Source organism: Anolis carolinensis, chromosome 4, assembly GCF_035594765.1.
Source record: "Anolis carolinensis isolate JA03-04 chromosome 4, rAnoCar3.1.pri, whole genome shotgun sequence".
NCBI classification, from domain to species: Eukaryota; Metazoa; Chordata; class Lepidosauria; order Squamata; family Dactyloidae; genus Anolis; species Anolis carolinensis.
In genome coordinates, this window is record NC_085844.1 from 140685897 (window position 1) to 140700568 (window position 14672).

General features: G+C 39.9%; 1 protein-coding gene across 4 annotated transcripts in view; it reads left to right on the plus strand.

Annotated features, from left to right (window-relative positions):
* Positions 1-14672, plus strand: part of sema5a (semaphorin 5A) — a 216724-nt gene that overhangs the window by 183561 nt on the left and 18491 nt on the right. For all 4 annotated transcript variants that reach the window (XM_062977930.1, XM_008109113.3, XM_062977931.1 and 1 more), the window contains 4 exons: positions 2369-2578; positions 10621-10791; positions 12696-12851; positions 13413-13460. In XM_062977930.1, the coding sequence (XP_062834000.1) occupies positions 2369-2578; positions 10621-10791; positions 12696-12851; positions 13413-13460 (585 nt within the window). The remainder of the gene's footprint in view (positions 1-2368; positions 2579-10620; positions 10792-12695; positions 12852-13412; positions 13461-14672) is intronic.

Consider the following 14672-nt stretch of genomic DNA (forward strand, 5'->3'; position numbering starts at 1 on the left):
AAATTTTCTAGGTACTCCAGAACAGCTGTATAGTGACTTCCAGTGGAAATCATTCATTTAAATAAAGGTAAAGGTTTCAACTTGACATTAAGTCTAGTTATGTCCAACTCTGAGGGGTGGTACTCATCTTTATTTCTAAGCCGAAGAGCCGGCGTTGTCCGTACATATCTCCAACGTCATGTGGCCAGCATATGACTGCATGGACGCCGTTGCCTTCCTGTTGGAATGGTACCTATTGATCTACTCACATTTGCATGTTTTCGAACTGCTAGGTTGGCAGAAGCTGGGGCTAACAGCGGGATTTCACCCCGCTCCCCAGATTTGAACACCAACCTTTAAGTTACAAAGTTCAGCAGCTCAACGGTTTAATCCGCTGCGCCACCAGAGGCTGCTATTAATTTAAATAGTATTCACTATTATCCAAGTTTCCTCTTTCCGTGGTATGTTCAGGAATGTATCCTGATGGATACAGAGATCATAACTGTATTCCAGTGGTTCTCAACTTGTGGGTCCCCACTCCCCAGCTGTTTTGGCCTTCAACTCCCAGAAATCCTAACAGCTGGTAAACTAGCTGGGATTTCTGGGAGCTGTCAGCCAAAACACCTGGCGACCCACAGGTTGAGAACCACTGCTGTATTCTATAGGTATGTTTAACAAACTGTGCAGAATTCACTGGAAAACATGCTCAACGTAGATGAGAGTATTTAAAATATTTTTTAAACTCTGGGAGGAAAGCTTAAGAGATGGAAGGTGGGAGACAGGCTATATTTAGACTCCAGAAAAACGACTGAGGGAGACAGGCTTTGAAATATTTAAAAGATGTCAGAAAAAGGTGGAAAAGGAATAGCTTTCTATCAGTCTCCATGTTAGAAAGTATGTTCTAATTAGAATAATAGTCAGCAATCAATCAAGCCAGCTGACAAGGTTATGCGGTCTTCTGGAAGATTTTCAAACAAGGACTGAACTGGGAAGTGGCAGAGAAGAAAGCTTTTCAGTATAGGATGACATGCATTAAGGAGGGAGGCAAACATTTCCTCCAAAGCCACTGTAATACATTGGTTTGAACAGAAAAAGACGGGTCTTTCACAGCAACATTTTAATGTAAGCCACAGAAGTGAATGACAGTTATTTTGACGGTATGTTTCTGTGTTCTGGAAGTAGACCCTATGTGTACATACACTGGTGTGTGAGTGTAATGAATGACAAAAAATAAATGTATTTTTATTTATATCCCATCTTTTCACCAATGAATGACAGACTTCAAGAGACATATCAAATATGCCAACTTCTGACATTGATAATGCCAGTGTTTTGGTGGGGAAAATGTTGATCTCAAAAGGAGAACAAAATTTTCTGCTGCAATGCAGAAACTGCAAACCATGCTCTATTCCCTGCTGTAATAATAAGTTTGGAAATAATTGGTAATATTGAGTTGTAATCATTTCCTGTCTCTAATACAAGGAATAATAAGGTAGAGGTAAATGGCGATAGCAGTCATAATGTTTGTTCTCTCCTTCTCTCCCATCACACTCCATTTTTTCTTAGTCTGCTGCCTAACTAGGAAGAAACTGTAAAAGCTCTGCTCTGTATTTCATTGAATGAAATATGGAAGCATATTCCTACAGGATAAATTGTTGTTGCTTAGATACATAATGTTTTATAGAGTGACATAACAGAACATAGGTCCTTGCTCCCAGCAGTAGACACTGTCAGTTTCAACAAGGAGGGAGACAAAATGAGAAAACACAAGGAAAGAAAGGCAAAATCCTGCTAACTAGGGATGATTATGAGTATTTGGGTTTCAGTGTGGTTCAGGGTGTCTCCAGACAGATGGCTCCAAGCAATACCATCCAAATGACACCATGCAGTTATTCTCTCTTTTGTGCCTGAATTGTTTTTCTTATGTTAAAGGGGGAGAATGAAAGAAGCAGTTGGAAAACATAGGAGCATTGCAACTGGAAGATTATGTTGTTTAGATCCCTATGAAGGCCTGCATCCAAGTATTGGTACAATAGTGGCCTTATTAAGAAGTTCTGTGTCTTTCAATTACATCTTACTAAAAAATATAAAAAGGCTTTTAGAGTTACATAGGAGCTGCAGGCTGCCAGTTCACTCGCCATTGTTTAATTGATACTATTTCAATAATGCTGAGGATTTCTGACACAATAATCAGAACTGTAGTCAACTTTAATACCAAATTATATTCTTCTGATCGTGCAATGTTATAAATGCAAAATTGCTAGATCAAAAATTAAATTAAAACAGCATTACAAACGGAGTCAGCATATTGCCAAGACGGCACATTTTGGTTTGAAGGGATGCCCCTTTAATTTTCTTCTTGTGTTTTATTTGTCTCTGTTCCTCTTAGGTGACTTCATGCACTCTGGACGTTATGCTGCCCATACTATTAATGGTGCCTGGTCTCCCTGGTCTCCATGGTCCCAGTGTAGCCGAGACTGCAGCAGAGGCATTCGGAATCGGAAGCGTATTTGCAACAATCCTGAGCCAAAGTACGGAGGGCTGCCTTGCCTGGGGCCATCTCTCGAATACCAAGAATGCAACATTCTCCCATGTCCAGGTAGGATACCATGAAAATAAAAATATGGAAAAATTCCCAGTTTACACATGATAAAAAATAGAACCTTGCCTAAAAGACTGAGCTCAATTGGCCCGTGAGGCATCTTTTCCAGAAAAGACTGAAGCTGGATCTACACTGCCCTATATCCCAGAATCTGAACCCAAATTATCTGCTTTGAACTGGATTAACTGAGTCTATACTGCAAAATAATATGTGAAAAGCAGATAATTGAAATTAGATCCTGGGATATAGATCCCGCCTGAGGCAGTGTTACTATTCAAAGGGTTTCATTTAAAGGGCTCTTTTTGATAACCCCATAGTTGTTTTACTATGATTCAATGTGGGAATGACTTGTTGACATGTGATATGAGGAAGGGAAGGGGTAAGATTTGTAAACTTCTTTTCCACCAATAAAAGTCTTCATTCTCTTTCAAATAGCATTGTCAGGAGTCCAGAGGTGGAGCAATGAGGATCCAGATGTGAAACACACATACGTGCTAACTGTATGCTAACTGTATGCAAGTCATCAAACTTGGGACATTCAGTAATGAGAAGTCTTAGAGAAGGGAAGATTAATATTAGTGACTGAAGTTGTTTAATTTGCCAAGTTATGTTAATTGATTTTTTTTTAATGTGGAGGGTAAAAAAGATCTAAAGACACCTTCAAGACTGATTTATTTTAGTATGAGCTTTTGTAAAGTTCAGTTATCTTTGTCAAATGCATTGATGGAGTACAATATTCAAGCCACAGTTTGTTGCTTAAAATGGTTGTTTTTCACAACAAGCTGCAGAATTTCCAGAGAATATGTATGACTCACTAAAGATGGGGTAGAGGCAAAGCAGAACATGGGTGGGAGGAGAGAGAGGAGAGGGGGAGGGAGAAACAAAGAGAGGAGAAAGGGGGAGGGGTTGAAGGAAAACTTTTCACTTAATTATCCAGGTGTCCAGCCTTGCGTGAACAATAAACCTACTGAAGAAGTACAAAGTGATGCCTTGCATCTTTCCAAATTAGGAGGAGTAGCTAATGCCTCAGAGGACAAGATCAGAATTCAAAATGACCTTAACAAATTAGAGAGCTGGGTCAAAACTAAGAAGATCTATTTCAACAGGGAGAAATTTATGCTATTACACTTAGGCAGAAAAAATGCCTGTGCAGAAGATTAGGACATGGAGCAATGGATTCAATTTACAAGAAAATTAAAAAAACCCATATAAGCTACTCTAAACGCCTTTGAGACACATATGAGAAGCTCAGCCTCTCATGGAAAACCAAAGTGCTGTCCCAGCAGTCACCAGCCAACCCCTCTGCAATGCCAGAAATATAGCTTAATGGTGTAATGTTAAAAATGTTGACCATTTCCACTACCTCTCCACAAAAGTCAACATTGACACTGAAATACAGTACTGCCTGAGCTCTGCGAGTGCAGCATTTTTCTAAATGAAGCAGAGTGTGTTGAGGATCAGGGATACCAAGGTGCTTGTTTATAAAGCTGTTGGCCTTCCAACCCTGTTATATGCCTGCGAAATATGGACTGTCTAAAGGTGTCACACACAACTCCTGGAGCAATTTCATCAGCATTGCCTCCAAAAAATCCTGCAAATCTCTTGGGAAGACAGGTGGACAAATGTAAGCATGCTGGAAGAAGCAAAGACCACTAGCATGGAAGCAATGCTCCTATGCCATCAACTCCGCTGGACTGGCCACATTGTCTGAATGCCCATTCTCAGTCTCACAAATCAATTACTATATTCCCAACTCAAAGGAGGCGGGACTGAGAGCAGGACCTTGTCACATGATCTTAATCTCCAAGATGGTTCATAGAGGAAGTTACATTTGGACAAATAATAATAATAATAATAATAATAATAATAATAATAATAATAATAATAATACAACAACATCAAGCATGAACATGTGAAGACTGTGGTCAGTAAAGAATACACACAAAGGGTCAGAAAAATTCTCAAAAGCAAGCTCAATGGAGGCAACACCATCAAGGCCATAAACACCTGGGCCATACCTGTCATAAGATATACTGCTGGCATCATAAACTGGACACAGATGGAACTGGACAATTTGGACAGAAAAACAAGAAAACTCATGACCATTCATCATTCACTGCACCCTCGCAGTGATGTTGACCGGCTATATCTGCCTAGAAGATCAGGGGGCAGAGGACTCTTACAAGTCAAACAAGCTGTCGAAGAAGAAGAACATGCCCTGGCAGAATATGTAAAGCAAAGCGAAGAATCTGCTTTGATTGAAGTCAAAAATCAGAAACTCCTCAAAGCACAGCAGACAAAAAACCAGTACAAGAAAGCCACACTACAAACTAGAGCTGACAGCTGGCACAACAAAACATTGCATGGAAAGTTCCTTGACAAAATTGAAGGAAAAGCTGATAAGGAGAAGACCTGGCTTTGGCTCACGAATGGGACCTTGAAGAAGGAGACAGAAGGCCTGATCCTTGCAGCCCAGGAGCAAGCCATCAGAACAAATGCAATTAAGGCCAAGATCGAAAAATCAGCTGTTGACCCAAAATGCAGACTGTGCAAGTAAACCGACGAAACCATTGATCATATCCTCAGCTGCTGTAAGAAAATTGCACAGACAGACTACAAACAGAGGCACAACTATGTGGCCCAAATGATTCATTGGAACTTATGCCTCAAGTACCACCTCCCAGCAGCAAAGAACTGGTGGGATCACAAACCTGCAAAAGTCTTGGAAAATGAGCACGCAAAGATACTGTGGGACTTCCGAATCCAGACTGACAAAGTTCTGGAACACAACACACCAGACATCACAGTTGTGGAAAAGAAAAAGGTTTGGATCATTGATGTCGCCATCCCAGGTGACAGTCGCATTGACGAAAAACAACAGGAAAAACTCAGCCGCTATCAGGACCTCAAGATTGAACTTCAAAGACTCTGGCAGAAACTAGTGCAGGTGGTCCCGGTGGTGATGGGCACACTGGGTGCCGTGCCAAAACATCTCAGCCGACATTTAGAAACAATAGACATTGACAAAATTACGATCTGCCAGCTGCAAAAGGCCACCCTGCTGGGATCTGCGCGCATCATCCGAAAATACATCACACAGTCCTAGACACTTGGGAAGAGTTCGACTTGTGATTTTGTGATATGAAATCCAGCATATCTATCTTGTTTGCTGTGTCATAATAATAATAATAATAATAATAATAATAATAATAATAATAAACTTTATTTATACCCCGCCACCATCTCCCCAGCGGGGCTGGAGCTGTTTAAGGCTTTATGGCTATAGGCACTATGAATTGTGTTCGGTAGCAGACTGGCAGCCAGTGGAGCTGATGCAACAGGGGGGTTGTATGCTCCCAGTACATTGCTCCAGTGAGCAATCTGGCTGCCGCCCCTTGGACCATTTGGAGATTCTGAACAGTCTTCAAAGGCAACCCCATGTAGAGTGTATTGCAGTAATCTGTTTGGGATGTAACCAGAGCGTGGACCACCATGACCAAGTCTGACTTTCCAAGGTATGGGCGCAGCTGACGCACAAGTTTTAATTGGGTTCCATGCTTAACTATAACTGTTCACTCTCAAACTGCAAACCTGTGCTTCAGAGGGAATGTAACCCTGTTCAGCACATGCTGTAACCCTATACCCTGTTTGGCCTTACAACTGATCAGGAGTACCTCTGTTTTGCCTGGATTCAATTTCAATTTGTTTGCCCTCATCCAGACCATCACAACTGCCAAGCACTGGTTCAGGACCTGAACAACCTCCTTAGTAGCAGTTGGAAAGGAGTGATAGAGGTGAACGTCATCTGCGTACAGATGACATTGAACTCCAACTCTCTGGATGATCTCTCCCTGTGGCTTCATTAGATTAAAACAAAACGGCCAACAGAACTGTGTGACATCCTTCCGTCAATCCTAATCTGTCTTCTCCCAAGGCCTTCCTGCTTTATGTAATATGGCAGAAAGATAGCAACTCTATCCTCTAACAAATCCCAATGACCTAAAATAACTTCTTAAAATATGAAAATAAACAAAGTATTAATCAAGTAGGCTGTGGAGTTTAGTTTGTGCTGAGTAAGAGAAGTTTGGCGAATTAATAATTTAATGACTCAATTGAATGGATTTTTTTCTCGGAGCCAGTGAGGCCATTCCTGAAATAAGCATGATTTCCCAGCCCATCTCTTTAGACTGAAGGACAGGAGGTCTTGGCAATTTGCAAGCTAACCTATATTGGTTTGGAGGTTTCTCTGTCTCCTTTTGGTTGCAGATTACATGATCGATGATGTAATTCAGACAGGCAGATTTGGCATAAACACTCCACTTAAGCACTCTTAAATATTGGACTTTCGTAGTATTTAACACGAGAGAATGTGCAGCCAATATAGTATTCTTTTGCATTGTAATATAAAATATTATCACACACACTCCTCTTGGGGAGGAATATAGCACCTCCTTGTCTAGACAATAATTTATATAATGACTACATGGAATTAAAAATCTTACATCACATTCACCTTAAGAAACATCACTTTGAGACAACCATTGTTACATGCCTTCAGGTTGTTTTTTCTTATGGTAAAGTAACCCTATCATGGGGTTTTCTTGGCAGAATGTGTTCAGAGAAGATTTTACCTTTGCTTCCCTCTGAGTCTGAGAGAGATTGGCTTGTGCAAGGTCACCCAGAGGGTTTCCATGGCCGAGCAAGGATTGAAGCCACAGTCTTTTAAAGCTTTGTACAATACTGAAACCGCTACACCACATTGGCTGTCTGCAGCATCCACCAGGTCTAATATCTATGTAGGTTATCTGTGTGTCATTTGTGGGTGAAACACATCTGTAACATTGACAGAGATTGCAATCCTTTGCAGCATTCTTTATATATTTTTATAGCAGGCACTTTAGAAAGGTATTTGACTGTGACTCTGGAGACCAGGATTCAAATTCCTGCTCAGCTATGGAAACCCGCTGGGTGACTTTGGACAAATCACACTCAGTTTCAGAGGAAGGCAATAGCAAATCCCTCTGAACAATCTGCCAAGAAATCCCTGTGATAGCATTGCCTTAGGGTTTCCATAGATGCACAGAGCAGCAGCAGGAATAACAACAACAAGGATTTATCTAAATCAGAAGTACATATTTACTGATTAATATTTAGAGATAAGATTCTTTCTTTCTCTTACTAGCACTGTAAGAATATTTGCTAGCCAAGAATAGCATTATAGCCCTAAAGGCTGTCAGATACAGCTATTATTATTATTAACTACATTTCTATCCCGCTCTTCTCACTGCGCAGGGGACTCAATATCAGCTAGATCTGATATTACTGGAGGCAGTTCTAAGCAACCTATCTTTGTGGCTAAGGAGGAAGCTTTTATACTATTTTCAGCCTCTATTTATCCAATTAGAGACAGTCTGCATGCCACCAATAAATAACCAATCATCTAATACTGTCACTGATCATCACTTCTTGCTGTCTGCCAACAGATGAGTGTATGAGCCTTATTGTAGATTATTGCATTAGCAGAATTAACAATACTGTACCGATGCCATTTTTTTTCCTATACTTGGACGATATTGTTTTACTATTTTCTTCACCAGTTTTTTTCTTTTCATTTGTTTTGGTTTTGATGGTGTCATGCCCATAATTAGATTGTAGGCTTGTACCTCTTACACAAACATTTGGATTTTACTCTATACCAGTGGTTCCCAATCTTTTTTTGACCAGAGACCACTTTGACCAAGGACCACTCGCCAACATTAGTACCAAAAGGTACTAATCAGTTTTTGGTCAACTTTAGATTCGTTTTGGTTATTTGGGGTGCTGATTCAGAAAACTGCATTGGATAGACCACATCAGCTCTAGTTTCTGATGCATAACATATGCCATCCAGTAGTTGCCATCTGCTCGCCCACAGAAAACCATATTTAATAGTCTAGAGCTGATTTTCCCCGCATATCTCGCAGACATTATTTTAGGTCTTGCTGCCCACTAGTGGGTTGTGGCTCACAGGCTTGGAATCACTTCTCTATACAGATACAGTTATGATCCTTACTTTTAGACTCGGAGGGCTTTACTTTTGCAAATAAAATATACCAAAATAGTGTTCATCTTGAAATAGTCCCACTGTGGTTTTGAGTGCTCCCCCTCAGGTAAGATTAGGTTCTAAAAGAAAGTGAGACAAAGTAAGTTCAGAGTAAAACTAGTGTTATTTTCTGTTGTACCAAGATGTTCTGAGATAATATTTGGAAGTTAAGAGCTGCACAAGTAGAATTAGTTGTACAGAACTTTCTGGACTAGCTGGAAAGAAAAGTTTTCAATGTTTCCTGTCTAATGAGAGAATACTGCAAGGAACACAGCTTCTGAGCTACTCCTGTAATGTTTGAAGAAATACTCACATTTATTTTATTTGCATATGAACTACCACATATGAATGCGCCACTCTGAGAGGTGTAACATGTGTTTTATCCTCTGTGTTTCCACTTTATCTAAGTAGAAATACTGTACAGTGTTCCCTCACTTATTGCGGGAGTTAGATTCCAGGACCACCCGCAATCAGTGAAAATCCATGAAGTAGGGACGCTATATATTTATACTTTGCTTAGTAGTTATATACCATTTTAAGTCTTTATCAATCATTTGTGTGTTGATAAATCGCCTCTTTCTCCTCCTGTTGCCGCTTGGGCTCTTTTTCTCTCCCTTCGGCTTTTCCTTCCTCCCTTCCTTAGGCTGTAAATTGTAAGTTTTTATGATTTATAATATTCTTTTAGAGTTTATTGAAAAACCGCAAAACAGCGAATCCGCAAAAAGCTAGCCGCAAAGTAGTGAGGGAACACTGTATACCATTTAGGAGTGGTATTTAAGACTGGCATTGGCCAAAATCCTGCATTGGTGACACAGATACATCACATATGTCTGACTATGACTCTACTCCACCAACCCACGTTGCAAGCAGGGCAGCCTACCAACATGGCAATCTCTGTGTTGTGATAGAGTAAGATAATTGATGGGGATGTGTCCAGCTATTTTCCTGCACAAGATGCATTGTGACAGACATCTACTGATACCTCCAGGAGTCCTCAGGAAATCTTTGAAGATTACATCCTTGGTATAAGAAAATCATTGAACAAATTCTTGCTGATCTCTGACAATATAGAAATAGCTACGTTGAGTACAAGGGGACTGCATTATTCTACAAGATGGTTTTGTAAGGGGGAATTGCATAATCAGAACAGATTTCTGAGTTCTACACTGACTTAAAAAGTGAAAACAGAAGTCTGATTTATGCCATTGTAATCTATCAACAGGGTGCCAGTCGCAATTTTATTATATGGAAATTTGTTGCTAGAGATGTTTAGTTGGGTATGATAAATTCAGCTTAAAATATGAATAATGCCAGTCAAATGAATTTATTTTACTTGCATTTAGAGTAGCAAGTAATGATGTTCTGTTTGTCTTTCATTTAATCACAGAAACTGAAAAGCATATATCCGTAACCATACACTTATAATAGGATAAATAGGATAAATATGTCATAAACAAAACCAACTCTACATGGATTGCCCAGATGATGGAGGGACCACTGCCCCTCTGCTACCATCCCTTCTTTCTCTTTATTTCCTTTCTCTTCCTTCCTTCCCCCCTTTTTCTTTCTTCCCCTCTCCCTCCCTCCTCCTTTCTTTTTCCCCCTTCTCCTTTCCCCTCATACACATGTCACCTTTCTTTCCAGTGATATCACAGACGATCACTTCACCTACCAACAGCCTTTGTGGTGCAGACCGACAAACAAATAGACATATTTAACACACACACACACATAGATATACATATACATATATATACATACATACGCACATACACACGCATGCACACAAACACATATTGTGAAATATAAAGAGAATATACTATTTTTATAAGGTCGGACATACTGGAGAGACCAACATTCAGGTACAACTTAAAATGAATGCGTGTTTGGGGCTATATGCTTTTTACACCTATGCAATCTTCTTGAATTCTCCTGGTTGTGTTTTCTTTTTCTTCAGTTGATGGCAGCTGGTCTTGTTGGTCAACGTGGTCCAAGTGCTCCACTACTTGTGGAAGTGGACATTACATGCGGACCCGATCATGCACAAACCCAGCACCAGCTTATGGAGGTGACATCTGTTTAGGGCTCCACACTGAAGAAGCCCTCTGCAATACACAGCAATGTCCAGGTACAGGAAATCCATTTTGTTTATTCCTTTATGGTTTTGCCGAAAGGCATAGTTTTGTCATGTACTTTCTTTAGCTAGTATAGTGGTTCTCAACCTATGGGTCCCCAGGTGTTTTGGCCTACAACTCCCAGAAATCCCAGCCAGTTTACCAGCTGTTAGGATTTCTGGGAGTTGAAGGCCAAAACATCTGGGGATCCACAGGTTGAGAACCACTGAGCAAGTGCATGTTCCGTTTCAACTTTGTTCTTCTTTTATCCACACAGCAACCCCTTTAAGGAAGACTAAGCTGACAGATTTGAATGTGAGATGCATCCAATCTCCTTAAATCTTAAATCCAGTCTCTAATCATGAGGTGGAAAATCTCAGGCCTAGCATCCTGAGCCCTTTCCAGTGCCCCTAGTTTATGTTGGGAAGCCTTAACTTGCGCAGGTTTGCTGTGAGGATTTCTGTCTGTGGGAGATCTTCTGTTAGTCAGAATGGGGAAAAAACATAAACACATCAGATAGCAGGAAATATATTTTTCCTTCCTCCCATTCTGGAAGTAGCTGGAGCTAATTGGAGAATGCCACCATGCAGCAGAACCTGAATGAACCCTCTGGCAAACAATTGGTTTGAAAAGAAGCAACTTGTCTTTGTCATGAAGCTTTTCTGGCAGAGGGTTGCCAACACTCTTCTTTTTGTCTCAGACTTCAGGTCACCCCTCAAGCATATATAATAGAAACTTTGTCCTTCACACAATAAATACTGCCCCTGATGTGATCCAAGCTTGATCTACACCTCCATATATCCTAGAATCTGATTCCAGATTATCTGCTTCAAAATGTCTTATATGAATCTCCTCTGCCATCTAATCTGGGATAAGAAGATAATGTGTGATCAGATCCTGGGATATAGGGCAGTGTAGAAGGGACCAACCGGGGGAAGATAATGGCAACCCACCACAGTATTCTAAATGGATCAGTACAACCAGAGACTGACAGGGAGCTCTGGCATGGGCTGGTCCATGAAGTCAGAAAGAGTTGGAAATGACTGAATGAACAAACGACAACAGAAGAGGCCACAGAGGGATGGACTATTTTAAAAAGCATGGGAATGTTTCAGTGGACTTCTTTACAAGTACTATGTTTTGCTTAGATGTTCCGCCTTGTAGAAAGTGGTGAAGTACCTAGACAGAGAAGGGGGCTTGATGGGAGAGGTGACAGCACACAGTTTACCATTTTCTCTTCCCATGATGACTTTTCCAATCAGTGACCAATGCTCTAGCTTTGTTTCGGTATAGGCCATATCCCACAAAAGAACTAGTCACAAGGGACTCCTACTGAAGAGCATCATATAGAGCACTGCATCTTAAACTGTGGGTCCCAACCTCAAATAGGATCTTTAGCTAATTGTTGGGGTTCTGAAATATTCGGCAACACTAAGCATTTTATGAACCTCACCAAGTGGCTGTTTAAAACATTTACAGAAATCCATTGTGCCGTATTTACAATGGACTCTGCAGAAGATGCTTCAGCTGTGCTTCATAAAAAAGAAAATCAGTCTGTTTTGCAAACCTTGCCAATGCTGACTTGTTATCAGTAAAAGTTAGGTTTTTATATAGCTAATATAGCTAATACCTAGGGTCATGTAAACATTTCTCAGGCTAAAATGGGAAGTGGAAATGTTTAAGAAGCCCTGAAATAAAGTATAAGCCTAATTTGTACAATTAGAGTAATATTCTAAAATCTTGTAATCTGGTGATTTAGTAATGGTCATTTATATATTTTTTTTGGCGGTGGTGGTGGGGGAGAGGAATGGGGACAATATCCTAAATATGCCACATACTTCTTGTTTTTTGTTTTGTTTTTTTGTTTTTGTTTTTTTGTTTGTTTTTTGTTTTTTGTTTTTTTTTGTGGCTGTCACAGAGAGCTGGTCTGAGTGGTCAGAGTGGTCTGGCTGCAAGTCATCTGGAGTCCAGTTCCGCAACCGCCAGTGCAATGTTTTATTTCCTGTGGGTCACCAGTGCTCTGGGAATACTACTGAGAATCGGCCATGTGTTTTGGATTCTAACTTCATTCCAGGTAAAATTGTTTATCTCTTCATCCATTTTCCTGATGGCTGGCCCTCAGTAAGTTGCTATAAAGTTGTTAAATGAAGAGAAGGATAGGAGTAGTGTAACTAAACTAGTGCTGGTCACTATTTTAGTAAGATGGAAGTGGTGGTAGGAACAAAAAAAGGATTTATTTCAGCCCTCCTCCCAGCCATCCTATGCCTCCAAATGTATTTTCTGGAGCCAGTTGATAGCTTTTGATCTTTTCTTCCCAGTCTCTATATTCACAGTTTCCCTCAGGTAGGTTCACTGGATCTGAGTGTGTTCTTTGACTTGGCATATTTGCAGAATACCAAATGATTTCTTTTTGTCTACCAAATAGCAAAATTTAGCAACACTTGAGAAGAGCTGTCTGTCTAAACAAGTTTAAGAACTTTTTGTCCCAAACCGATTAGGGAAAACATTATTTGAAGAAGTCTTCATTTCATATTCGGTTTCAAATGATTATTTTGGGCTGGTTGATTTTTAAAAGGATTCAGAAAAACTGCCATTCAGTGCCAATGCTTCCTAACTGAATTATTTCCCATTGCAGACATAACAGTAGCAAGAACCAGGGGCATCAAAGAAAAACGATGCGGAGGTAAGGATCCCTGCCTCTTTTCCTCAATAATAATTTCCTGTTTCCAGCATCTCTCTGTGTGTGCTTTCATACTATTTCTCCCATTTTCATTCTGCCAGTGTTTAAATTGCAGTTTCATTATTCTTTTCTCCCAAATTGTTGCATTTTTCATCCTCAAGCATCAAATTTAAATGGAAGAAGTTCCAGAGTGGAGGGGTTCCAATATATTTCTGTGATGTAGGATGTTGGCTGGTATTTTTAAAGAAACATTTGTTACACAATACCTGTTGTTTTTAAAAAGGTGACATATTACTGTTGCTCATTATTTATGGAATGGCAAGAGTGAGTTTTAGAGGGATTATTTAGACTTGGTTATTTTAAAATATAATTCAGAAGAATGATCTATGGTTGTTGTGCTACACTAACACCACTAACAACAAAGTGTTAATTTTAATTATTTTGTAATTATTGGTATTAAAACACATTTCAATTTTTTGAATTCCCAAATCTCACCGAATAGTCTCTTAAACAAGGCGTATTTTTAGAAATGGTGAATAAATATTACTCATTACACCTTAAGTGAAGGCAATGATGTTACCAGGCATTAAGCCATTGGGTTGCTGTGATTTTTCTGGGCTGTATGGCCAATTCCAGAAGCATTCTCACCTGACGTTTCACCCACATCTGTGGCAGGCATCCTCAGATGTTGTGAGGTCTGTTGGAAATTAGGCAAGTGGGAGAAAGAACTCTTGTCTGTTGCAACTGGCCAGCTTGATTAGCCTTGAATAGCCTTGCAGCTTCAAAGTCTGGATGTTTCCTGCCATTGTTTCTCCACTACTGGGTTACTTCCAAACAGTTCCAAACAGTTCTGTTCAAAACAGAACTTTGCTAATAGAAGTGTGTAGTTCCTAACATGTTTTCTAAGAAGCAAATCCCATTAAACAGAAATGCACATATTTCTGAATAAGCAGACAGAATCTTGCTGTAAGGTTGTTATTCCCATTGTATGTTTGTTTGTTTTTTTCAGAAGGACAAAAGCAATTACAGGTTGAGTATTCCTTATCCAGAAATCTGAAAAATTCTAAAATTGTCCTTGGGTGGGCGAGATGTTTTGTGCACAAAATTAATTAAAACAATGTGTATAAAATTAATTCCAAGCTGTGTGTGCATGAACCGTAAGTGCATTCCAGTTTTAGACTTGGATCCTATCCACAATAAACTTCATTATATATA